Consider the following 25,633-nt stretch of genomic DNA (forward strand, 5'->3'; position numbering starts at 1 on the left):
CTCACAACTCGTGGGTTCGAGCCCTGTGTCAGCCTCTGTGCTGACAACTCAGAAGCTGGAGCCTGCTTTGGATTCGGTGCCCCTCTCTCTCTCTGCAACTCCCCCACTCGCACTTTATCTCTGTCTCTCTCAAAAAATAAATAAGCATTAAAAAACGTTTTTAAAGAAAGACAGTTCACTGCTTTTTTAAATTTTCATTCCTCTTTTTTTTTTTTTCTGGGCCAGAAGTTTCTGGAGAAAAATATGACATCTTATCTCACATGCCAAGAAATCAAATTCATGTATCTGCAATATTAAACCAGCACCTGTTCTCACCACTTCTATCTTATCCTTGTCTGTTCACAAGAGTCTTAATTTTATCTTAACATTTATAAAAATGGGAGTCCAAAGATTTAAATGAAGCTATCAGTGCTGCTACTACGAAGCAAGCATAAATGTTCTCTAATTAAAACCACATTCTCTCACCTGAATTATACACACAGCTAGTTTTATTCCAAAGAAATCTAGGACTAAATTAGTTATACTGCAAGAGTATCTTAAAGATGCATTTCTTAACGAGTTTATATTGATTATCGAGTCCATAAGATTGTAAAAGGACTGAAAATGCTCATTCTTCTTGATACACTTACCTGTGGGAGGCCCTTCATCCCAGCCTTCTGCCCTCTTAATTCGATTTGCTGTGAATCCTAAGCAGACATTGACTCCAACAGCAAAAGTGAACAGAGATATTACCTAAGGGAATAAGGAGATGGAGGTGTCAAACCAATGAATCAAATGATAAGAAGGCAAATGAAAGCACTTCAACACCACCACCCAGTCCTACACCTTCCAAAATGCCCTGTAAAGTGCTGTCTTGATTTTTCAAAGAAGAAGCAAAATCACAAATCAGGAACGGACTTTAAGCATCAGGTCCTTCCCCGGGATGCTATCGCTCTCCTACCTGGCAGGACTGTACCGGGCTCCTGCTTGCCATGGCAGAGGCTTCTTGGGAAGCCTTGTGCAGCGTGTTCTCGTTTGCCCACACTGAATGCACTGCTTTTTGGGGCTCTGAGTTCAGCCTATTCACTACAAGCAATCCCACCTGGGAGGTTGACAGCCTCCTCTGATTTGTCGGCAGCTTGATTTCATCACGATTGGTTCACAAATGGCAGCTCCGAGCCTAAGAGGCTTGAAACATCCCTCTCCTTCTCCCCGCCCCCTTATGGGTCCCGCCTCCAACACACACAGACACACACACACACACACACACACACACACACTTTCATGTGGTTTCCTTTGGTAACATGAGGGTTTCTTATGTTGCTGTGGCCAATAGCAGTGCATGTTCATTTTCCTTCCCTCACAAAAACATGGTTTTTAAAAAAGAAACCAAATGCATTTGATCCGATAAAAATGAAACAGAGCCGTAAAAGGGTTTCCACCAGCTTTAAGTTTTGAAGGTTTACAATGTAGTTATTCAATGCAGTCCACCTCACGACTTAATTTTTTTCAAACAAGGAAAGTTCTATAATTTATAAACCTAATGACCTTCCCATGTATTTATTTTTTCTGGCAGTTTAAATGACCCTGTCCCTGCTGCCACATTCTCAGCCACTCCCGACGACTCTAATATTTCTCACGACGAAACCTCCCAGGACTGTAACGAACACAAGAGATAGCACTATGTTCCCCCATGTGGTTGTTAGAGTTTAGAGAAGTTAACTTTTATCAAAAGACTGAATTGCCAGCTAAGCAGCAGAGAGTCCTTCTGCCCTGGGAGGAAGGACAAAATAATTTCAGCCTGGCTCTTCTTCCCTGAAAAAAAAAAAAAAAAAAAAAACCTGTCAGCTTGGTTGGGGGGGAGGGGCAGGAGGGAAGGGTTGGATGGGGCAGCTTTATTAGTGATCGAATTTAGCAAGGAAATCTCAATCCAGCCAGAATTTAGCTTTAAACAACATCGTTTCCCCGATGATATCCCAGCTCTAGTGTCATCCAGTCACCAAGCATGGTGTCCTTTCAAGCTGCTATTAATAACGATGTTCAACCTTCTTTACTAAGCATTTGGCAACCGAGAGACGTCTTAAAAAAAACTTGAGGTCTCTCAATCTGAAAGTTATTTAAATAGTATACGTTTTTAAGATTCAAAATGAGGAAAGAAGGCTTGCCTTTGGTTTTCCTCGCACCAGGCCTGGGGACCATCAGTGTCGCGGAGCACATGTGCCTATGTAAATAAATACAGCACTTACCACCACCAGATTACTAACGCAGCAGCGGCTCTGCTCAAATAAAACATGATAGCACAGAAGCTTGCACTGAGGATTACACAGGAGGCCTGGCTTTCATTATATATTCTAGAATTCAGTAACAGCTAATTGAGAAAAAGAAAACACACTGCCAACTTGAAGTTGCCTTTCTAAAAATCCTTTTAGTTTTGCACTCTTGCGGAGATGGGAGGCTTATGGATTTTCCTAGAGAAGTCCCTCACTTTAGTTTGTGTGCCACATTGAAATGATTTGGAGTTGGGTATTTAGCAAGGCTCATGAAGATGTTAACCGCATGTAAGATTTTTCTACTATTGATGTTCAAGTTCAAGATGGACTCTTGCTTTTATAGCAGAAAACTATAAACTGAAAAGGAAAATCAAGGCAGAGGCCTTGTGTTGTTTGCCACGGTGTTCCAAACATTCCCCCCAAAACCTGCCTGCCCTCCTCTAATCTCCCTAGCCCTTACCAACAACTTTAGATTCTGTCTGACACTGCAGTGTAGAAACCCAGCGTGAGGATAATGAAGGCTCTCCTTGAAGAAAAAAAATAGACTCAGAAGCTGAACATCATCCATTAATTTTTTTTGACGTGCAGCATAGCCGTGCAGGGGAAAAAGGGCTTCAGTGCAATAGTCAATCCATAACTGGCTCCTGTACAGCACTTGTTACCAATTATCTTAGAGGATTGAGCACAGGCATTCTCTCCGGCAACTGTTTGGTCAAGGAACTTTGTCTTCAGGTCATTGTGCACACGGAACTCATTAAAAAACACATATCCACAAGTCATACATAAGCGCATGCATGTGTGTACACGTGCACGCGCGTGCGCCCATGCACGCACCCACACACACACACACACACCATCTAACCCTAGTTAAATTGAATCTTACTACAAGACATCACCAGAAATTAACTGTCAGGCGGATGGCCAAAGTCTCTACCACGGGCCTCAACTCAGCTACAAAATACAATTATCCTTCATTATCTAAAACTGAAAAATCCAAAAAATCTGAGAATGCATACCATAGGTCTAGAAATTCAGCTAAATGATTGGAATATCATTCAAAACTTTCTGTAAACGAAACCGAACTGAGAAGGTCCATCTGATCTGCTGTTTCAGATTTTGGAACAATGTCACCTGGAGTGGGGTCTGTAAACAAGAAAGTTTACGAGAAGACTAAAATTAACTTCCATAATAACTTCCATTTCAGAGAACACTGCCCCCTGGCAGAAGGAAATCCAGAACTATAACAAATCTGGCAACAGTCTTAGGCCCCAGAAATCATTCTGTGGTTCTAAAGCTTTCTTGGGCATAAGGATCGCCTCAGCAGCCTGTCGGAAACATCCGTGCTTATGGTCTACTTGCCCAAGATTTGGATTCAGGAGGTCTAGGGGGGAGGTAGAAGAAATGAGGAAACTAGGAAGTCAGACAAGAATTGGCACAATAGGTTATTCTGATGCAAGTAACGTACGGAGCATATTTAGAGCAACAGAGCCCTGGAATAAATTACTCTGAGTCCATTTGTTTATACCCTGAATGTTGAGTTGCTTGGTCTAATGCTAATGTAATTTTCATATATGAGTAAGAGCATTCGCCATTAATTGGACATTAAAAGTCTATATCTCTTAATGACAAATCATGGCTGTTCCTCCATGGGAATCACCTCCAAACTGTAAGCAGCAGACCAGAATTTTATTTACTTTGCTGGTGGCACCAGCAGCAGTGTGCGCCTTGCTTAATTGCGCTACAGTGGTTGCATTTATACTAACGCACAGTCTATCTTTTCATGAAATGGTTCTGTGAATCCTTGTTCCCAAGCCCTGATTAAGGTAAGAGGGCTTTGAGGTTCATAGTGCGATTTGAAAGATAGATAATTGAAGGTTGTCATTTTTGCCTCCTGCAGTAATTATGACATGTTCGAGAACTGATTCAAACTTTATCTATATCCCATTTCTCATTATGCAGCATTAACTGCATAATGGTGTCTCGACTTGACTTAACACCATTCCCAGAATACCTCTAGGACGTTGGTGTTAGACAATTTCTGACCACCTGATGGTCAGTAGTATCACTTAGCATATACACTAAGCAAATAAGAAAATAGCACCCACAGGTCTTCTCCCTATTTCATTTTAAAACTCTTTGAGGTAAGTCTTGTTTTTTGATTCTGCTGTGGTTGCTGGCTATTAGAAAATTCAGAATAAAAACAAGACAGCAGTCTTTGCGAAGGGGGTTTACCAATCTAAATGGAGCAAAAAAATATGATGGCTAATGGAAGAACAAGCTGGCTCAACTGCTCCGTAATTCGAGGCTGTGGATTGTATAAAGTAGATACCACTTAAGATTCTAAACCACAGATGCAACGTTTTATGGGTAATCTTTGGTCCCAGGAGGTTTTCCAGTGGAGAAACAGAGAGCAGATATCTGTTCAAATGCAAACAGGACCTGTGTTGTTAGTTATTACACAATTGAAAGCTGAAATCAACACTGGCACATCTTTCAAGAACTATAATTTATATCGTGAATTTCTATGCATGACATTTATTCCCAGTGGAATCTAAGTTTAAGGCCCCATACCAGAACAATCTCTATCTTCTAAGAATATTCATTTCATTGCGCAAATATTCAATAGCTCCTACTGTGGACCAAGCACTGTTCTGGGCACGAGTACTATATGGGGAGCTGAACCAAACATAGCCCCCTGCCCTCCATATGAATCAAAAGAAATAGAAATAAATGTGAAATTCCAACTGTTCATGCATAGAAAGGTAGAGAGGGAAGCATTGCTATGAAAACGTATAACTCTGGATTGATCTAGTCAGGAGGGTCATGGACGACTTTGTGGAGGAGCAGTTGAACTGGGATGTGCAAAGTAGGTGGGAGTAACTGGATAAGAAAGAGCAGAGAGAAGATGCCAGGCAGAGCGAACAGGATGTGCAAAGGTCCCGTGTGGGGTGGAGGCACAGCACACCCATGATATGAAAAGACAACTGGTCTGACTAGGGCAGCAAGAGCAAAAGTGGGCATGGCGTGAAATGAGCCATGGAATTGGTAGGGGCCAGTTTGTGTGGGGCACCCAGAGGGCCATGGTGGTGGAGAGGGAGAAAACTGGGACAGCCGGGGAGAAGACCCAGTAAGGAACTGGGTACACGGGTTCAGGGGTGGGAGCGTAGGAAGTGTGACTCCTGAGCTAATGAATATGCAACTGGATTATGATGACATACAGTACTCAGTACTAAGTCACTGCTTAAGTTTTAATTGGATCATAAAAAAGACATGGAGATAGGTATGCACTTGCTAATATTCTAGCCTTAGTTGAAATATGGGGGTACGGCTAATAGCTTTAAAACAGGTCAGTAGTTTTAAAAATCACTTAAGGCAGCTGATTTAAAGTTGCTTTGGACTTTAAACACTGAAAGTACATTTATTTATAATTGAGTTTTAAAAGGAATTACTGCCTAGAAATAACTCACCTTTGTTGCTAACTCTAGCTTATAGTGCAACATTTAAAAACTTAAAAGTCAGTTTGTCTACTTCTTTTCAGCTACTCTGAGAGCTGCAGGCTAAATTTCCAGGCGAGCAGAAGAAGGCTGCAACAGTTTGGTGAGATGGCTCACCAGGGTGTGTGTGAGCCTCCTGTGTTCATGTGTAAGTCCACTTTGTCCTGTGCACTGCGTGATACTCGCCCCAGATGGGTGGGTGTGACACTATAAAAAAGAGTTTCAGGGGTGCCTGGGTGGCACAGTTGATTAAGCATCCAACTTCAGCTCAGGTCATGATCTCACAGTTTGCCGGATCGACCCCCGTGTCGGGCTCTGTGCTGACAGCTCAGAGCCTGGAGCCTGCTTCAGATTCTGTGTCTCCCTCTCTCTCTGCCCCTCCCCTGCTTGCGCACACTCTCTCCCATGCTCTCTCTCTCTCAAAAATAAAATAAAACATTAAAAAAAAACTTAGAAAAGAGTTTCACCACCCTTGCCTTCCAGGGTCTCACATGTGTCAGTTCCACTTGCAGAGGAAGAAATGGAGGCTTAATGAAGATACGACATTTCCAAAAGGGGAGAGTACGTGATGGAGCCAGGTCTGAGGACCCAGGCCTCCCAAGCCAGCTTAGTCCTCTTCCCAGTATGGCATGATGACGTCCCTCTATTACGCCACACGAGGGCCTCAACCCGACACATGCAGAATGCAGCTACCCAACCAGGTCGCCTTCCAACTTCTCTTCTCCTGGAAACCGGCTGCAACCCTTCCATCTCTTGTTTCTGAGCAGACACCGTGTCTGCAGGCCCTTGTCTGTTAGTACAGTTATGGCCGTCCTCTGTCAGAGCTCGCCGAGCCTTCTCAGTATCTAAATCATTTCTGTGGGAATATGTTCATCCTCATCCTATGGGACACACATGAGCAGTAAATCTCAGAACCGCCCTTCCTGTTTGCACCCTCTGCCCCCTTCAAACAGTTTTTCATTGAGTCCTCTCTTAATTCATTCCCATTCATTGCCCAGGGAGCCCTGCATTTGATCCAAATCTGATGATGTTCCTCTCAATCTCAAAACCTTCAGTGGTTCCCTATCACAGCAGTTCTCCAGGGATGATCCCGGGGCTACCAGGGTCAGAATCACCTGGAAACTTGCTAAAAATGCAAATCCTTAGGTTCTACCTTGGATCTATGGAACCGGAAACCTTGGGGGCAGGCTGGGTAGAGCCCAGAATCTGTGTTAACAAGCCCATCAGGCAATTCGGCTGCAGGTTTGAGAACCACTGACTTAAAGCATAAAATCCAAACCCTTTGGCAAGGCAAACAGGATTCTAAATCCAAAATCAAGTTGCCTGGATTCAAATCCCAGCTGCACTACTGTTTAACTGTGAGACCTTACATGACCCTTAGGCGAATTACTTCTCCCTCCTAAGACTCAGTTTTCTCATCTGTATCCAGCTCCTAAGAATCTTAAGAGTATTACATGGAATAATCCATGTAAATTGCCTAGCACAATGCCTGGCACAGAAGAATGCTTAGCAAATGGTAAATTTTTTAATTAGAGAAATATTTGTTGTTCCTTGATTAAGTTGTGTTCTCTCCCACATCCATTCTTTAACATATGTTGTTGCTTTGGCCTAGAATGCCCTACTCCACCTACTCTACCTGGCAAACTCCACCATATTTGTGAAGGTTCAGGTCAGGTGTCACTCCTCTGTGAAGCCCCCCACCTCCCGATTTTGTCTCTCCTGTGCAGAGCAATGGGCTCCTCCACTCTGCTCCCATATTGTCTATCAATCCCTTTTTAGGGCTCTCTGTCCCTTGTGATCTCCTTGAAGGCAGGGGTCAGTCATCCTTGTACTTCACAGAGCCATGCATCTTCCCTGGGATATAACAGGCAGACAACGTTAGTTGAAGAAAGTACTTGGTATCAAGAAATTTAAATTGGAACTTCAATTCTTGCTCCCTTACTAACTACTAGCTCTGTCACTTCAAGCTCATGTTTCCTCATCTGTCAAGCAGAAGTATTGGGCTAATGCAGTGATTTGTAACACTTTTTTAAGCAGCCAAACCTTATTTTCAAATAAAATCTCAAAATGAATACCAACATCTAAATGTGGGTCCGCTCTACTTTAAGTAGAGAGTGGGGAGCCAAGATCCTGTCCAACCAGCCACCTCCCCTTTGCCCTACAGTACTTTTTCAGAAACCTGGACATTTAAGGAGTGCAATTTGTGAAAATAAACAAAAACAATAACTAAGTTAATTCCACCATTTAAATACTTTTTTTAAGTATTTATTTATTTAAGTAATCTCTACACTCTACGTGGGGCTCCAACTCATGACCCTGAGACCAAGAGCCATGTGCTCTTCCAACTGAGGCAGCCAGGTGCCCCTACACACTTTTCTAAATCCAACCTTTTGCTGTAGTATTCAGATACATACATACATACATGCCCAAATCTGACCCAAACTACTCCCAGGCCAAATCTTTCATTGACAAGTGACAGAAACCCTCACTCCAGTCAAGCTCTTCCTCTAAGGAATCCAACCTAATTTCTAGCCTCCTCATGGTGTTGCTCAGCTCTGAAGTCCTCCTCTTTACATGGAGCTCATCCAAATTTGAGTCAATTCATAGCCTTCCTCAAAGCTATGGATTATTAACAAAAATAATACAAGTTCTTATAACACAAGGTTGATATGAAGATCAACTGATATAATGCATGTTGAGCAAGTAGCTCAGTGCGTGAAACTCAGAAAATGTATAAGTATTAGCCATTATCATATACAGGAGGCTAAAGACTACATCTGTGATGGTGTTCTCAGCATTCAGCAAAGAACTTATCACCTAATAGGTGTTTAGTAGTGACATAGGCTCTAGGAAAATTCCTTTACTTTTAGAGAGACTATACGTAGACTATATGTAGATTAAAGTTCGAGATGTTACAAACCACCCTTGTCACATTCTCTCTAATAACCTCAAGAGAAAAAGAGCAGCACTTATTTGGCAAAGGGTGGGGTGACTCTGGGGACAGTCTTGAAGGCACAGGTTCAAACTATAATAACAAAGACCCTCTATTTGGACTGGAAAGCCCCAAAAATTTGAGCTTTGACTCAAGAAATTTGTCTGAACACAAACACAAACCTACAAGGAAGTTTATGCTTGCTACTGGAATGGCATCATCACGTGCTTCGTGGCACAATGGTACCCTCTTGGAGAGGAAGCAAAACTGCTACTTCTGTGATTCCCCTTGTGAGCAAACAGGAGCTAGTGACATGCAACCAACTAGGAACAGAAGGGAATTTCCTCTGCCTGACAAAAGACTTCTATGAAAAACTTACAGCTAACTTAATGGTGAAAGACAAAATGCCTTCCCCCTAAGATCCAGAGCAAGACAAGGATGTCTTCTCTCACCACTTCTTTTCAACCCGCACTTCTGGGCAGGGCAATTAGGCAAGAAAATAAAGAAGAGGCATTCCAGTTGGAAAGGAACAAGTATCAAGTGTAGCTATCCAAATAGAAGACATAAACTTGTATATAGAAATCTTAATGAACCTATTTTTAAAACTATTAGATGAGCACTGGGTATTTTATGTAAGTGAGGAATCACTAAATTATACACCTGAAACTAATTTTACCATATATGCTAACTAACTAGAGTTTAAATAAAAACTTGAAGGAAAACTATTCAAATAAATAAATTCAAGAAGTCTGCACAACACAAGCTAAATATTTTTAAAAATCAGTTGTATTTCTATACACTAGCAATGGACAATCGAAAATGAAATTAAGGAAACAATTGCACTTACAATGAGATCAAAAAGTCTAAACTACTATGAAGAATTTAACAAAGAAGTATTAGATTTGTGCACTGAAAACTAGAGAATGTCAGTGAGCTACATTATGAAAGATCTAAATAAATGGGAAGACACCCGCATTCACAGATTAAATGACGTTATTGTCAAAAAGGTAGTCCACACCATGCAAGGAAGTATTTGCAAATCAGTATCTGACAAGGGCACAGTATACAGAATACATAAAGGGCTCTTACAACTCAGCAGTAAAAAGACACATAACCCACGTTTTTTAATGGATTAGAGTAGGCATTTTGAGAAAGGAGATACATAATTGGACAATAAATACATGAAAAGATTAGTCATTAGGGAAATGTGATTAAAATGACAACGGAATACCACTTCACACCCACTAGGATGGCTAAAATTAAAAACAGACAATAACAAGCGCCAGAAAGGATGCAAATCCTCATCCATTACTGGTAAGATCATAAAAGTGCAGCCACTTTGGAAAAGAGTTTGGCATAGAGTTATCATATGACCCAGCAATTCCACTCATAGGTATATCCTGGAGAAATGAAAACATATGCCCACATGGAACCTTGTACACCAATGTTCACAGCACAGTGGTTACCTGATGAATGGATAAAAGGAAGTATATCAGTACAATGAAATATTAGTCAGCAATAAAAAGGAATAAAGTCCTGACATATGTTACAACAGGGACCTTGAAAAAAATCAAGGGAAAAAAGCCAGACATGAAGGCTACATATTGTAGGATTTAATTTCTAGGAAACATCTAGAATAGGAAAATCCAAAGAGAAAGAAGGTAGATTAGTGGCTGTCAGGTGATGTGGCAGTGACGGCTGTGGGTATGAAGTCTTGTTTGGGGGGTGAAGAAAATGTTAAAGTTATGGTCGTGTCTGCACATCTCCATGAAGGTAATAAAAACCACTGACATGTAGTTTATTTATTTTTTAATAGTTTATTGTCCAATTGGTTTCCATACAACACCCAGTGCTCTTCCCCACAAGTGCCCTCCTCCATCACCACCACCTCTTTTCCCCCCTCCCCCTTCCACCCTCAGTTCGTTCTCAGTATTCAGTAGTCTCTCAAGTTTTGCATCCCTCTCTCTCCCCAACTCTCTTTCCCTCTTCCCCTCCCCCTGGTTCTCCATTAGGTTTCTCCTGTTCTCCTGTTAGACCTATGAGTGCAAACATATGGTATCTGTCCTTCTCTGCCTGACTTATTTCGCTTAGCAAGACACCCTCGAGGTCCATCCACTTTCCTACAAATGGCCAGATTTCATTCTTTCTCATTGCCACTGACACGTAGTTTAAAAGGGTGGGTTTTTAATGGTTTATGAATTACATTTCCAAAAACACTGCTTAAAAAGAAAGAGAGAGCTAGTGAGATTATCCCTGCAGTGAAGCAAATTCCAAAGTTTCTGGACCCACAGGAAAGGAACATTAACCCTGACCTTCAGCTCTCAGGTCAGTTCCTTCTGAGCTGTGTACAGAGTCACCTCAGTTACCCTCCAAACCTTACAATTAACAGGGACCAAAGCATTTGAGTGGTGGTGTGGACCTATTTTAGCCAGTCTCGGTGTGATGAAATCTTTTACCTTCCTAAATATAGGAGGATCTCTTTCAGAGTCCTTCGGGGCTTCTGCCATAGGACTTTAATCAGGTTTCCTGTTTCATTTTACTTTAAAATAAAGTGACAACCCAGTTCTCACCTACAGATCTCCAGGGACTTGAATCTTAATGGCAACAACCTGTAATCAGAGTTCATGGGACAATTGTGGGAATTTAAGAACAATGTCTAGGAACAACATAGATGGGCACTGAGGACATTACACTCAGTGAAATAAGTCAGACAGAAAAGACAAACACGGAGTGAACTCACTTAATTGGTGGAATCTTGAAAAAATCTCATAGACCCAGAGGCTGGGGGTGAGGGGGGTGAAGAAGGGGCAAAATGGGAGAAGGGGGTCAAAAGATACAAACTTCTAGTTACAAAATAAATAAGCCATGGAGATGTAATGTACAGGTCATGGTGACTAAAATGAATAATACTGTATTGCATATTCAAAAGTCACTAAAAGGGGAGATCTTTAAAAGTTCTCATCATAAGAAAAAGAATTCTGTGGTTATGTATGGCTACAGTTGTTAACTAAATTCTTGTGGTGATCATTTTGCAATACATACAAATATAGAATCATTCTGTTGGACACCTGAAACTAATATCGTGTTATATGTCAATTATACTCTAATCTTGTTAATGTCTTGCCTTTGAAGAACAGTTCTTTAAAAAAAAAGAAAAAAAAAAAAGAAGCCCTATGAGAAGAACGAAGGCTCGCTCGCTCTCTGCTCTGCAATCAGTAAAACCGAAAGGCTGCTCATAGGTAAGTCACGAGGCTAACGTACCTCTCTGACTGGGAGATAAGAGAGTTCAGGACAGGATGGAGGGAGAGGGGAAAGCCAGTATGGATGAATGGTAACACACCTGGAAGGAGCAGGCACTCCCATAAGTGGCAGCTAGTATTTCCTAAGTCCCTGCTCCTTGCCAGACAACATACTAGAGACATTTATATATACATATATGGCCCTATTTAATCTTCTTAACAGCTTTCACACCATTATCATTGTCAATATGTGAGAAAACAAGCTCAACTATATCAGGCAACCTGTCCAAGTTCAAGCACCTCTGAAATGGAGGAGTTTTCTTTTCTCCATGATTTCCTAAAGGGTGTTATAAACTGGCAAGACCTAAAAGGAATGGGAATATTAACTCTTTGCTGAAAAAAACATGAGTCTATGAAAAGTAGAGAATCTGATAAATGATAAGTCTTAATACTGGATAATGTTTCCTAATTCAGAACATACTAGAAGCCACAGATTAGCTTCTATTCTAGGCTGACCTAATTCTCACAACAACAAAAAAAAACCAGGTTGGTAATGAGGAAGTGACTGACCCAAACTGTGAGCCTCATGGCCATGTCATTTCAAGGTTCCTAGGAGATCAGAGACAATGCTTGACAATCGACAATTGTCTGACATTCAGAAACCAGAATTTTACAAATTCATATAATATTGATTCAAGGCAGATTTAGTGAACATTCACTACAACATAAGCTAATGGTTATCAAAAGCTTACTCTGTGCCGAGTACCACTTGATGTCAAGGCTACTGAGATAAAAAGCATATTTTAACTGGGAGATGTGGAAGTATGTTAAACACTCTGTTAAGTCATAGAGGTAAGCAGTGGGTATGTGTGAGCGATATTGAGGATAAGCTAATTCAATCTCTGCTCTAGTCCACTACCAGGGAACCCAATTGTCATGCAGATTTTTTTGTAGACTGTGTTATGGATACAGTTTATATATTCTGGCAGTTATATCTTGAAGTGGTCTCTCTGCACATGCTATTTAAACAGCAGAACTGAGACAAGATCCATCCTCCTGCCCCGTTAGCTGTTTCTCTGGTAACAGTTTTTGTAAAAGAAAGCTGGGAGTTTTGTTACCCACAAGTTCTATAGAAGTCCGTGATTGACCACAACTCTAAGTGACCTCATTATATCTTGGGTCCCTTTAGTAATCAATTACTGTCCAACCCAGGAGAGAAAAGCTCAGGTGGCACAGCCTGGACTCCCGTCTGGATGGCGTTCCCTTTGGATGTCTTGTTTTAGTAAGTCACCAAAACTACACGGCATTGAGAAAGGCATGACCGGGATGATAAGGAGTCCATGTTACCCAATCCATTCATTCATTCATTCATTCATTCATTCATTTGCTTATGTAATCAACAAATGTTTTTTTTTTATTTTTTATGTTTATTATTGAGACAGAAACAGAGTATGAGTGGGGGATGGGTAGAGAGAGAGGAAGACACAGAATCTAAAGCAGGCTCCAGGTTCTGAGCTGTCAGCACAGAGCCGGATGCGGGGCTGGAATCCACAAACCATGAAGTCGTGACCTGAGCCGAAGTCGGACACTTAACTGACTGGGCCACACAGGTGCCCCTTAATCAACAAATTTTTATTGGGCACCTCGTACGCCATCAGGCATTAGGGATGCAAAGTGAACAGAGCAAATCCTCTGACTCAAAATCCCACAGTCCAGTGGGAGAAAAAATGTAATAATAATGCCAGATACTTGATAAATGATAAGGAAAACAAAGCCGAGCAAGAGAACAGAGAGTAATGGCAGTAGCTATTTTCAATTGGGTGGCCATGAATGTTTTTCTGCAGAGATGACATCTGAACAAAAATCTGGATAAAGTGAGGAAAGGACTAGCAAATGAGAGCCTAATTTGTAGGAGCAGCCAGGTATGTTCAGGGAGGCCTGCGTGGGTAGAGTGGAGTTGGGGAACAATCCTAGATGATCTCAAAGAGGCTATCAGGCGCTGGGTAGTGCAGGACCTCACAGGTCACAGTGGAGCCTGTGCGTTTCATTTTGGGTGTGATGAGAAGTGACTGGGGGGATTTCAGTCAGGCAGTGACATGGTCCAATTTGTTTCCAAAGGCTCACTGGACTGATATTTAGAGAATGGCTATTTAATGAGCTCCCCAATGGCCAATGGTTGAAGACTATGCAGCTTGGGTGCGTTGCATACAGGATGGAAGAAGGTGGGTGTGGTTGTCTTTCTCAAATATCCTAAGAGCAGTCCAAGACATATGAGCTTTATTTTGTGAACTTCCTCGGGCAAAACTAGAAGTTACAGAGAAGCATGTTTCATCTCCTAATAAGAGGAACATTCTAGCAATCAGTGCTGCCAGAGTTCTCTTACCAAAAATGAACTCATAGTTACTATTGAAGAAAAGCCTGGGTGGATGAGGTCAGGAATTATGGAAAATATGGAAATTTAGAGGAAGATTGGCTATACATTTTAGGTCCTTTCCAACTCTAAGCTCCTATTATTTTCCTCTCTTCCTAAAACTCTCTTTGGTGGCTGAGTTTTCTCTCTGTAATGACCACCAGAGAGCTACTCAAATTAAATATACAAAATTCACTTGTATTTTTTTCTGAAAAAATAAAAAGGGAAGGGAAGGATCCTCATGCACACTTTGTTCTTACTATCTCATCTCCTGAAGGAAATGTACATATAGTTATAGACGGGTATAGGTAGGCATAGGACTGGCATGTGGAATTTAATACACCAATGAAAGAGAACAGTGGTCAAGGCTAGGCTAAGAAAAGGAGAAACGCCTTTCACAAAATCATTTGATGGATTTAAGCAAGAGAAGAAGCAATCTTCTCTGGGTAGATCTAAAAGACAGGCATAAGACAAGCTCATACGGCCTCTCCTAGCCTTTCAGGTCTCTTAGAATCCTTTGTAAACAGAGAACCACTGCAAAGTTGAAACACAAATGACCTCAGCTTGCCACTAGGGTATTATGCAAGAAGAGAATGCAGAAGTCCTGGACCTTATATTGTCCCCCTAAATTCCTGTTGCTCTAATGAGAGATGTTGTACAACTTATTAATTAATAAAATCCTGGGCTGTTGGGTTTGGTTGGAGTCATGGCTCAGAGGCTCACTGGCTGTGTGGCCTGAATTTGGAAATCTCTCCGGACCTCTGCTTCCAGACATGTAAAATGGGAGTAAACCCAGCACCTTCCTCACTGAGTTGTTGTGGGGATTAAGTAAAATAGTCCTTGTAGTACTGATTGTAAATAATAACAGCGACCATCTACTGAGCACATAGAATTTGCCAGACATTGTCCAGAAATCATCTCCACAGTCTTCCAAAGTACAAATTGGTTTCTCTTTTTGACAGAGGCTCAAGAAGTTTAAGTAACTTGCCCAAGTAGATGCAAATCCATTCAAACTAGGCCTGCCTAACCAAAGTCTAGCTTCTAAGTACTTCTTGTCATAGTCTACTGTGCTACCATACATTTGGTTTATTACAAAAATCCCTCCAAGCTCACATTTGGAAGGCATTTGAATGGTTCTTCTCTAATGCCTTTAAGAGTTCAGATAAAGAGGGGTACCTGGGTGCTCAGCCCGTTAAGTGTCAGACTTCGGCTCAGGTCATGATCTCATGTTTGTGCGTTCGAGCCCTATGTTGGACTCTGTGCTGACAGCTCAGAGCCTGAAGCTGCTTCCAGTTCTGTGTCACCCTCTCTCTCTGTCCCTCCCATGCTTATGCTCGCTCTCTCTCAATATAAATAAACATTAAAAAAGTTTTTTTTTTAAAGAGCTCAGATAAATAACGGACTCCGTAAAGGACTGTTTCTCATGTTCACACCAACTGCAGCTTACAGCCATTATACCATGTATTTTGTTCGTGTCATCTGATGCAGCCAGTGGTGTATGCCTTCTGGGTTTATGGCTGGCTAATCTTGGTCACAGCCTTGTAGCCTAGGGCCTCAGGTAACAAAGCATTTTGCAAAAGATGCTGTTTTCTCTTTTTTTCCCAGTCTTCTCTCCCTTTCTGCTGTTGTTTCCCCTTCGTCCTGAGAATTGACAAAAATTCTCTCTTATTTTTGCAGTTAATCTCACGTGACCTTACTATTGACAATGACCCAGTTGTTTTAACCAACTATAACACAGTTGGTAAGATGCCAGTGCTAAGGACAAAGATCGCCGCCTGACGGAGCTGGGAGCGACTTTTCTGTATCGGTTCCTCGGACTGCGCACAACACAGCCTAATCATAATAATGGCACCGAGCACGGTAACCCCTACTGGGAGTCAACCACTGGCCAAACATCTAACATGAACTTGCTCATTCACCCATGTATGCAGCAAATACTGTTGTTGGCAGAAAAGACACTGGCAATAAACAAAATAACCCAAATGCCTACTTACATTTTGTTGCATGAAAAAGCCATAAAACATACAACTATGTCAAGTAGTGATAAAAGTAATGAATAAAGAATAAAACAGTATGGTGGGAACGAGTAGAGAATGCAGTGGCCCTTGACCCACACAAATAAAGTCATTAGGATTATCCTATTTTACAGATGAAAAGTTTGGATAATTTGCCAAAAGTCATCCAGTGTTAAACAAGTATCTGCCATAGGCTCATAATGACAATAGTAAATATAACAACAATTATAATAATCACCATCTATGAAGGCAGTTAGACAATCGCATGAAGGAAAGAATCCTATTTTAGGAGTGAAGAACCAAGACCCAGAAAGATGAAACAATTTGCTCACAGCTACACAGTATGTGATGGGGACAGGATGAAACCCAGTCTGAACACTTCGAAGTCCCTGATCTTTCCACCACACCTTGCCCCCTCTGTCACATTTGTTCCACCTGAAATTCTTCTCACTGAACTGAAAGTTTCTTGAGGACTGGCACCACATCTCTAGCATCTCCTGCAAGTTCTACAGCATCTGGCACAGAGAGTGTTGAATTTTCTGCATGCAGACCATGCCCCCGACAGAAAGCAAGATGGCCATGCACTCTAATTTTCAGACCTCTCCGCCTCACTTGGCAGTGAGTCTCACTGTGTAATTAGCATTGCGGGCAATATTACCCTTGACCCCTCCAGTGCCAAGAGACATCCAGAGGTCACGGTACATGGCAACCTGCTAGCCTCAGCCTAATCTCTCAGAAATACCTGCATTCCCAGGCGGACTTGTGTCCTGCACAGACTTGTTTGCCTCTTTATTAGACTGGTGTTTGTCTAGGAATGAAAGGAATAAGCAAGTGGGATGCACATGGCCTGCATGTTAATGAGGGTCGATCCTATGGAGTAAAGGGGGTATTGTGATGAATCTGAAGGGCTTGCCGACAGGCTGTATCACGTCAACTCCAGCCCAACAATGCTTTCCTCAGCACTCCCCGGCAACGACGCTCACAGCTGCACTGCGCACTTATGTGCACATTGTGGCTGACCCATAGTAGATGATCAGATGGGGTGAATGGATGAATGATTTCCCTTCGTATTATTCAGGTTGCTTCGTGGGAGTACAATACAACTAAACAGAAACATTGTGAAAGCAAGTATAATTCTCTTGGGTTAAGTTTTAGGGCAAAGTAGATAGGGTTTAGACTCACGCAAACCTAGGTTCAAATTGCAGTGCGGCCACTCACTAGCTGGATGGGTTTGGAAACTAACTCATCAAACTTCTCTGCTCTCCTTTGACCTTCAGTTCTCAGCCCAGAGAGCCCTCGACCATGCTGCTCCCCAATCATCTTGTTATTCCCTTTCTCTCCCCCACCTATTTGTCTTGGAATTCTTACCCAAATTCTTGGCATGTGTGCCTCTCCCACTGGACTGTAAGCTCCACAATATTAGTGAGTCTATGCCCCTTCCTTCTTAGGTCCAGAGCCTAGCACAGTGCCTGGCACACAGGGACAGTTAATTAATATTGGCTGAAGATATTAACAAAGGAAGAGGATAGTGAAGAAAGAGGAAGGAAATTGTAAGGGAAGTGCGGAGAACTCAGAGGAGGAAAAGGATTAGGCAAGTGTCTTACAGCTTTCCTTTCCTGTGAAATGGCAGCAGGGCTGGCTTGGCCCTTCTCCTTCCATTTCTCCCCAGTCTGGCCCCCAAAGCCAGAGTTCTCAAGAATTCTCTGGATCCTAGAGGAGTGCTAAGCCTCCACCCTAGAAAACTAATGCCATTTCGTGTCCCTGTGCCCAGGCACCCAAGAAATGCCGGGAATATTGCAGATGCTGCTGCTGATGCTCATGCACACTTATGTCGCTTCACTTGAAAAAAGCCTCTAGGAGTCTTGGCTGTGTCTAGTTACTTCACGTTGACTAACCATTGAAGTGTTTGTATACAATGTCAAAATTTTTTCTAGACTTTTCAAGCCTTCCGCTCCCATCCCTCTCAGGAAATAACTTTATCCCTTAATCCCCTCAAAAGATCAAGGCTATTCTCACACGCTTATTGCGTTCTACATGCGGATTTTGTTCCTAGTGATTCCATACACAAAAGTTGCTTTGGAGGGTGAGGAATACTGGGAAAAACTTTTTTTCCTTGTTTTTGCCTAAGGATCAAATTATAGATTGAGGTGTTTCTTAGGAAAATTGCTTGCCTTGTGTTATTTAGCAAGGTCATTCTCTGGCAGCCTGATGACATTTTTAGTCAATTTAGAGCCACGGGGAGTGGATGTCAAGACTATAAATAATCAAGGGTAATAGTAATAAGGGGTTTAGGATCCAGCGAGCACTGCATGAACATCCTGTAACATCTCACAACATGCCTTCCCATGGCAAACATGGCCAGCCAGGGACTAAAACCCATAGTCAGGCCAAAGACATCTCTCACAGAAAAGCAGGAAGAGCATCTTTCTTAGCTGTTCTCAAACAAGCAGAGGCCGCCATGCTCTGTAGGTTTCCTCGTTGAGGTGTCCTGTCAACTAGCCACGGCAGATGATCTCAACTTGGCCAAACTCTTTTTAAACCCCTACTTTAAGAGAATAGTTATTTGAAATAAAAATAACAGGGGCATCTGGGTGGATCAGTCAGTTAAGTGTCCAACTTCGACTTAGGTCACGATTTCACAATTCATGAGCTCAAACCCCATGTCCGGCTCTGTGCCGACAGTTCAGAGCCTTGCACTTGCATTGAATTCTATGTCTCCCTGTCTCTCTGCCAGTCCCCTGCTCATTCTCTGTCTCTCTGTTTCTCAAAAGCAAACATTAAAAAAATATATAATAATAAGTGACAAATGTCTTGTGGACTACATGTCATGTATTCTTCATCAACTCATTGAACTTGAGTAACACTCATGCATAGGTACTGTTGTCATCTGTAATTGATGGAGGCAGAAACTGAGGTACAGAGAATTTCAGTGGTAGACCTGGGGCTTAAATATAGGCAGCTCCAGAGCCTGAGCATGTAGACACTTACCCACCAGGTCTGCCTTGTCTTTGAGATGCAAGGTATTAAATAAGATGTCACAAATCAGTTTCCCACTGCTAAGCCCATTTAGGACAAATGCAATCTACAATCAGCTCTCCAGACCACCTGGAAGAACAGAAGTTTTGGAATTCATCAGACCTTGGTTTGAATCTTAAGAGCTGTGAGAGGCCCCAGGTGTCTCACGGATAAGGCACTGGCCTCCTAAAAACTGTGAGACCATGGCCAGTTCTTTAACCTCTTTAGGCCTTCACTTTTCCTCATTCTACAAATGAGAATAACAGGAACTCTATCCTAGGATGGTTTTGAGCAGGTGGAGGCAAACTGTTTCTGTAAAGGGTCAGATCATAAATACTTTAGGTCTTGCAGGCCATGCAGTGATCACTATCATAACTATTCAACTTGCTATTGCAGTGCAAAAGCACATACCGATGCTGCGGAAACAAATGGGGGTGGCTGTGTTCCAATAAAACTTTATTATAAACAGGCAGCCACCAGATTTGGCCTGCAGGCTATAGTTTGCCAACCTCTGGTTTTGAAGATTACATGAGATAATGTATGTGCTTTGCATGATCCCTAGAATACAAAAAGTCATCAAAAAAGATAGTATAGTATAATTATGGTTTCAGGATGAGATGACTAGTGCTTTCAAGTTGGGTCCAAAAAACCCCAAAATCAAGTAAATTTAACATTGTCTGGAACCTCTGAGGCCTTACTTGGGTAAATGTATAATTTCATAAACTCTTCTGAAATATTGAGAAATTACCAACACTCTACCCCTAATATTACTATATAGGAAAGACTTCTAGAGACAATAGATTTTTAGTGTTTTCATTATTTCCAACATATTTAAACTAAAAAGAATGTGTTGCTTATTTGAAATGGAAATGTAACTGAGGAATCCTGAGGTTTTCTGTTGTTCTTGTTGTTATTGTTGTTGTCTGTCTTGTTTTGCTTGTCTGATTTTTCCTAAATCTGACAAACTACCTATAGGCCTCTATGATTCTGCAATTTGGAAACCACTGGTTTTATCGCATAGCAAGAATAACCCAACACAAGCAACATTTTGTTCCTTCAGTGAGGAAAAGAATTACATTCTTATGGAATTATCCCCAAGGTTCAAAACTAATAAGTCCCCTGGGTAGAAGCCACTGAAATACTTATAAGACAACCAGTGCTCTACCCTCCCAAGTGCCAAGAACAAACTCAGGTCACCCAAGGAAAAAGTGCAATAATCTTGCATTTGTTCCTGCTGATTAAAGTCAAGCAGCTTCTGGAAACTGTGAGGTGCCCCTCATGTCACTATGTTGAATTAATATCTGAGCAGTATTAATGATGGAAAAACCCAATTATGTCCAACACGTCTGAAGTTTTGCAATTGGATTTGTCAAATCAAACTGTGTACTAAGAGAGCCCAGTCTGGCAGTAGACAAAGCTTTTGAGTGGAGAAGAAATATTTTACGCACATAAACACAGGCGCCTAAATTCCTGATAAATATTTGATAATGAAGATGTGGGAAGAGTTGGTGTCTTCAGGCATCAGATATCTCCCAACAAGTAGGATTATAAAATCTTTCTCAGGGGATTTAGAAAGAGAGAGAAGAGAGAGAGAGAGAGAGATGTGGCTTAGCATGCTACAGCCCATGTCTTTTCAAACTTTAAAGATAAAAGATGATATCTGACATGTCCATGAAGGTGAAAGGCACTGTGTTTTCATTAATAATATAGTATTTAGTATTGAAAGGTCCATGTTTGAGTTTCATCCCTACCACTTCCAAACTGTGTAATCTTGAATATCCCTCAACCTCCCATTCCTATCCCTAAAACAGAGACATAAGAATTATCATCTCTTATGCTTTGGTCAGGATCAGAGGAGATCATGGATATGGAAATGCTTTGCTAACTGAAAACAGCAAGACACTGTCATCTATCATTCCTATGAAGAACAGCAGACTCTCCGGTGACTGAAGAGCAAAATAATGTCCTGAGTGCTACCAGCTGAAGCCATGCTAGGGGAATTAAGCTCTCATGACATCTGTATTAATCTAAGTCTGTAGAAAGCCATAACAAAGTATCACATACTGAATGGCTTAAGTCACACAAATTTACTGACTCGCAGTGCTAGAGGCTGAAGTCCAAAGTCAAGATGTTGGCAGGGTTGGTTCCCTCTGAGGGCTGTGAGGGTGGGCTCTGTTCCACGTCTCCCTTCTTGGCTTTGTAGATGTCCATAGTCTCCCTGTGTTTCTTCCCATCATCTCCCCTCTGTGAATGTCTCTGTGTCAAATTTTCCCTTTTTATAAGGACACCAGTCATATTGGATTAGGACACACCCTGATGACCTCACTTTACTTTGATTACCTCTGTGCAGACCCTGCAGATAGTTAGTTTTATGTGCCAATTTGATTGAGCTAAGGGATGCCCCAATAGTTAGTAAAACATTTCTGGGTCTCTCTGTGAGGGTGTTTCTGAAAGAGATTAGCATTTGGATCAGTTGAGTAGAGAAGATCACCCTCACCAATGCACCACCCAATACACAGGTCCTGAATAGAAAAAGGCGGAGGAAGGGCAAATTTGCTCTTTGAGCTTGAGCTGGGACATTCATCTTCTTCTGCCCTCACATATCTACACTCCTGTTTCTCACACCTTTGGACTTAGACTGGGACTTATACCATCAGTTCCTCATTCTTTGAACTCAAACTAAATTACACCACCAGTTTTCCTGATTCTCTAGCTTTTGGACAACAGATCATTGGACTTCTCAGCCTCCATAATCATATGAACCGATTCCTAGAATAACTCTTTCTATATAGATGATGGAGAGACAGAGATAGAGTTTATCAAAAGAAGATACATACTAGATATGTTTATGTATACATCTCTTATTGATTTTGTCCAGACTAATATGAACCTTACCTCCAAATAAGGTCATATTCTGAGGTATTCAAGGTTAGAACTTCAACTGGGGGAGGGGGAGGCGAGGGAAGGACATAATCCAACCCATGACAACATCTTTCATTTACTTTGTTAAAAGGTCACCAAACTATTCACAGTGTTTCCCAACCAATGCCTGCTTCCAGATGAAAACATTTCACTTTACAATGGAGACCTATCTACTTGCAGAGTGTCAAAGATGATAAATTATTTACTTCAGAATAAGGATCTAAGGTCATGGCCACATACCTTCTCTAGACACTGAAACATTAGGCAGTGTCTTTCTTTTAGAAAATTATCTTTATCTTGTAATATACATGTCATCATTTGTCCTCATATTAAGCTTGGGAATAAAATTTTGTCACACTGATACTCCTAGAGATGCTAAAATTTGTATATTTCAAACTGAATTCTTTAAAAAAAATGTATTCATTGGCTACATCTCAGTTCTTTATCAAGCTTACCTATTGTTGACACATTTCCAAATCAGATGCCTTCATTCAATTTCAAAAAAAATAAAAGCTATTAAGTATATCCACCCATATAAATAAAAAATCTTATAAATACATCTATATAATATAGGATAGGAATAAAGCTTTTAAAGTAAAGTTAGACTTTTTAAACTCATCCTTTCTTAGCAACTCCTGTGTTTGTCATGAACTGTCTTGTCATTTTGGAAATTATAAATGTCTCCTACAGAAGAGATATATGGATGCCTGGGCATGTGTCTCTGGGGGGAATCATAATATTATTTGTACCATCAAAAAACTGGACACAGCCTGATGTTCACCAAGAGGAGTTTGTTAGACAAGTAATGAGGCAGCAAAATGGGACGCAATACACCCACTGAGATCATGTTTTTGAAAAATACATCGATGGCAGGTAACGTTCTTGGTATGTTGTTAAGGGAAAAACAGGTTATAGAAGGATTTGCATGATTCTGATTTTATTGTTTTAGGTTATTTATTTATTTATTTACTCATTCATTCATTTACTTATTTTGAGAAGTACAAGCAGGGGAGGGCCAAAGAGAGAGAGGGAGAGAGAGAAAGAATCACAAGCAGCCTCCACACTGATAGCGTGGAGCCCGTTGTGGGGCTTGAACACACCTGCTGCGAGATCATGACCTGAGCTGAAACCAAGAGTCGGACGCTTACTCGACTGAGCCACCCAGGCGCCCCATGATTCTGATTGTAAATCTACACGTGCATAAGCCTAAAGAAGGATATTCAGGGGCACCTGGGTGGCTCAGTCGGTTATGCCTCTGACTTCGGCTCAGGTCAGATCTCACGTTTGTGAGTTCAAGCCCCGCGTCGGGCTCTGGGCTGACAGCTAGCTCAGAGCCTGGAGCCTGCTTCAGATTCTGTGTCTCCTTCTCTCTTTGCCCCTCCCCCTCTCATGCTCTGTCTCTCTCTGTATCAAAAATAAATAAAACATTAAAAAAAAAAGAAGGATATTCACCCGTGTGTTAATAGGATATCTCCAGGTACTGAGATGTGGACAATTTTTCATTTCTTTTTGATATTTTCCTTATTTAACTTTATTCTACAAAATGCATGCATCACTTACACAATGAAAATATGACTTTTTTTAATAAATAGAAATTTCCTTCTGAAAGGTTCTTGCCTTAGACATAGCACCATTCATACCATTCAGGGTCACTGTACGTTTCACAGCTTAGTACTGGATTTCTAGGAGGTAAATGAAGGAGATTAAATAAGTTTAAAAAATAAGCACACACGCAACACTGTAAGGCAACCTATGATGCTAAAGGAAGGCTTGATGAAAACTCAGAATGTAATTTAGGTTAGGCCTTGATGAAAAAGTATATTCTTGATGAAATAAATAGGTTGGACAGAGGAGGGGTGTTTCTGACATTAGAAAGGTCATAAGTAAACAAACAGGCAGCAAAAACGCTGAGTCTCCTCTGAAAGTAACAAATAGTTCAGTGTGAGTAGTTCCTAGGGTTTCTAGCAGGATGCCAGGGGACCAGGCAGGAATATTAAGTTAGGGGCATGAAGTGTCAGAAAATTTATTGTTCAAACTAAAGCCCTTCAGGAGTGAAAGTGGGGACTCTAAATAACTACCAGGAGACAGTAGGCAGCAGGATGGTTCAGGCAAAGCAGGCCCCAGGGCTGCCCTGCAGAGGCGTGGATCACACGGGCCAGGCTGAGGTCTTCATACACAGAATCCTGGAATCTTGGTGTTGGAAGCAAATGTCAGTGCCTGTCCAACCAGGCCACCTCTATTCCTGCCTCTCCAACTTGGCCAAGAATAGTTACAAAGTGTTTGTTTCTGTTCAAATATCTCCATGACAAAATGCTCATGGCCTTGGAACAGCTCTGTTAGAAAATTCCTCCTTGTGGGCACCGTGGTGGCTCAGTCAAGTAAGCGTTTGACTTTTGATTTTGGTTCAGGTCATGATCCCGCAGCTCATGGGTTTGAGCCCCACATGGGGCTCTACGCTGACAATGTGGAGCCTGCTTGGGATTCTCTCTCTCTCTCTCTCTCTCTCTCTCTCTCTCTCTCTGCCCCTGCCTCTCTCTCTTTCTCTCTCCCTCTCGAAATAAATAAACTGAAAGAAAGAAAGAAGAGAGAAAAAGAAAGAAAGAGAGAAAGACTAAGAAAGAAAGAAAGAATAGAAAGAATAGAAAGGAAAAAGGAAGAATAGAAAGAGAGAGAGAAGGAGGGAGCGGGGAAGGAAAGAAAGAAAGAAAGAAAGAAAGAAAGAAAGAAAGAAAGAGAGAGAGAGAGAGAGAGAGAGAGAGAGAGAAAGAGAGAAAGAGAGAAAGAGAGAAAGAAAGAAAGAAAGAAAGAAAGAAAGAAAGAAAGAAAGAAAGAAAGAAAGAAAGAAAGAAAGAAAGAAAGAAAAAGAAAACGGCTCCTTGTATTGAGCTGAAATTTTTCTCCCTGACTCTCCCACCCCTTCGGCCCATCTCTGCCATCTCAGAGAGACAAACACAGTGCTAATCTCTCTTCCACATGAGAGTGAAAGATGTAAAGACAGGCATCCTAGCCTTCTAGGCCTTTCCCATTGCACCTGAAATGTCCTGCCGCCACCCTCCCTACAGCATTCTCACAGTGGGTCACTATTTGCTATCTCCTAGTTCGCTTTTGAGTTGTTCCACTCTTGTCCTTTCCCTGCTCCCATTGGGGTCCGGGCCACCATCTCCTCTTGTTCATATTACCACAACACCTCCCTCATCAACCACCCCTCAACTCATTGTCCATTCAGCAGCCAGAATGATCTTTCCAAAACTGATTGGGATCCTGCCCTGCTCACAGTCTTCAACGATTCCCTAGTCCCCTGAGGATCAATTATGGCTCTCGTTCTAGCCCCTACCACCACTCTGCCTCCTCTCTCTC

The 25,633-nt window shown here is 41.6% G+C and overlaps 1 protein-coding gene and 1 long non-coding RNA gene across 8 annotated transcripts in view; one reads left to right on the forward strand and one right to left on the reverse strand.

The window, feature by feature from the left end:
• ENPP2 (ectonucleotide pyrophosphatase/phosphodiesterase 2) overlaps window positions 1-25,633 on the reverse strand; it is a 105,577-nt gene that overhangs the window by 74,305 nt on the left and 5,639 nt on the right. For 3 of the 7 annotated variants that reach the window (XM_029923363.1, XM_029923364.1, XM_029923362.1), the window contains exons 1-2: window positions 941-1,053; window positions 630-732 (exon numbers count right to left, since the gene is read on the reverse strand). In XM_029923363.1, coding sequence (XP_029779223.1) covers window positions 630-732; window positions 941-973 — 136 coding nt within the window. In that variant the 5' untranslated portion in view covers window positions 974-1,053. Of the gene's footprint in view, window positions 1-629; window positions 733-940; window positions 1,054-25,633 lie in introns of those variants that run through there. The other 4 variants (XM_029923367.1, XM_029923366.1, XM_029923365.1 and 1 more) reach the window with 3 other exon arrangements.
• On the forward strand, window positions 14,025-16,307 carry LOC115278896. Its single transcript, XR_003903104.1, has 2 exons — window positions 14,025-14,136; window positions 16,002-16,307. It is a non-coding gene; the product is annotated as an uncharacterized LOC115278896 (long non-coding RNA).

This window comes from Suricata suricatta, chromosome 15, assembly GCF_006229205.1.
Source record: "Suricata suricatta isolate VVHF042 chromosome 15, meerkat_22Aug2017_6uvM2_HiC, whole genome shotgun sequence".
NCBI lineage: Eukaryota > Metazoa > Chordata > Mammalia > Carnivora > Herpestidae > Suricata > Suricata suricatta.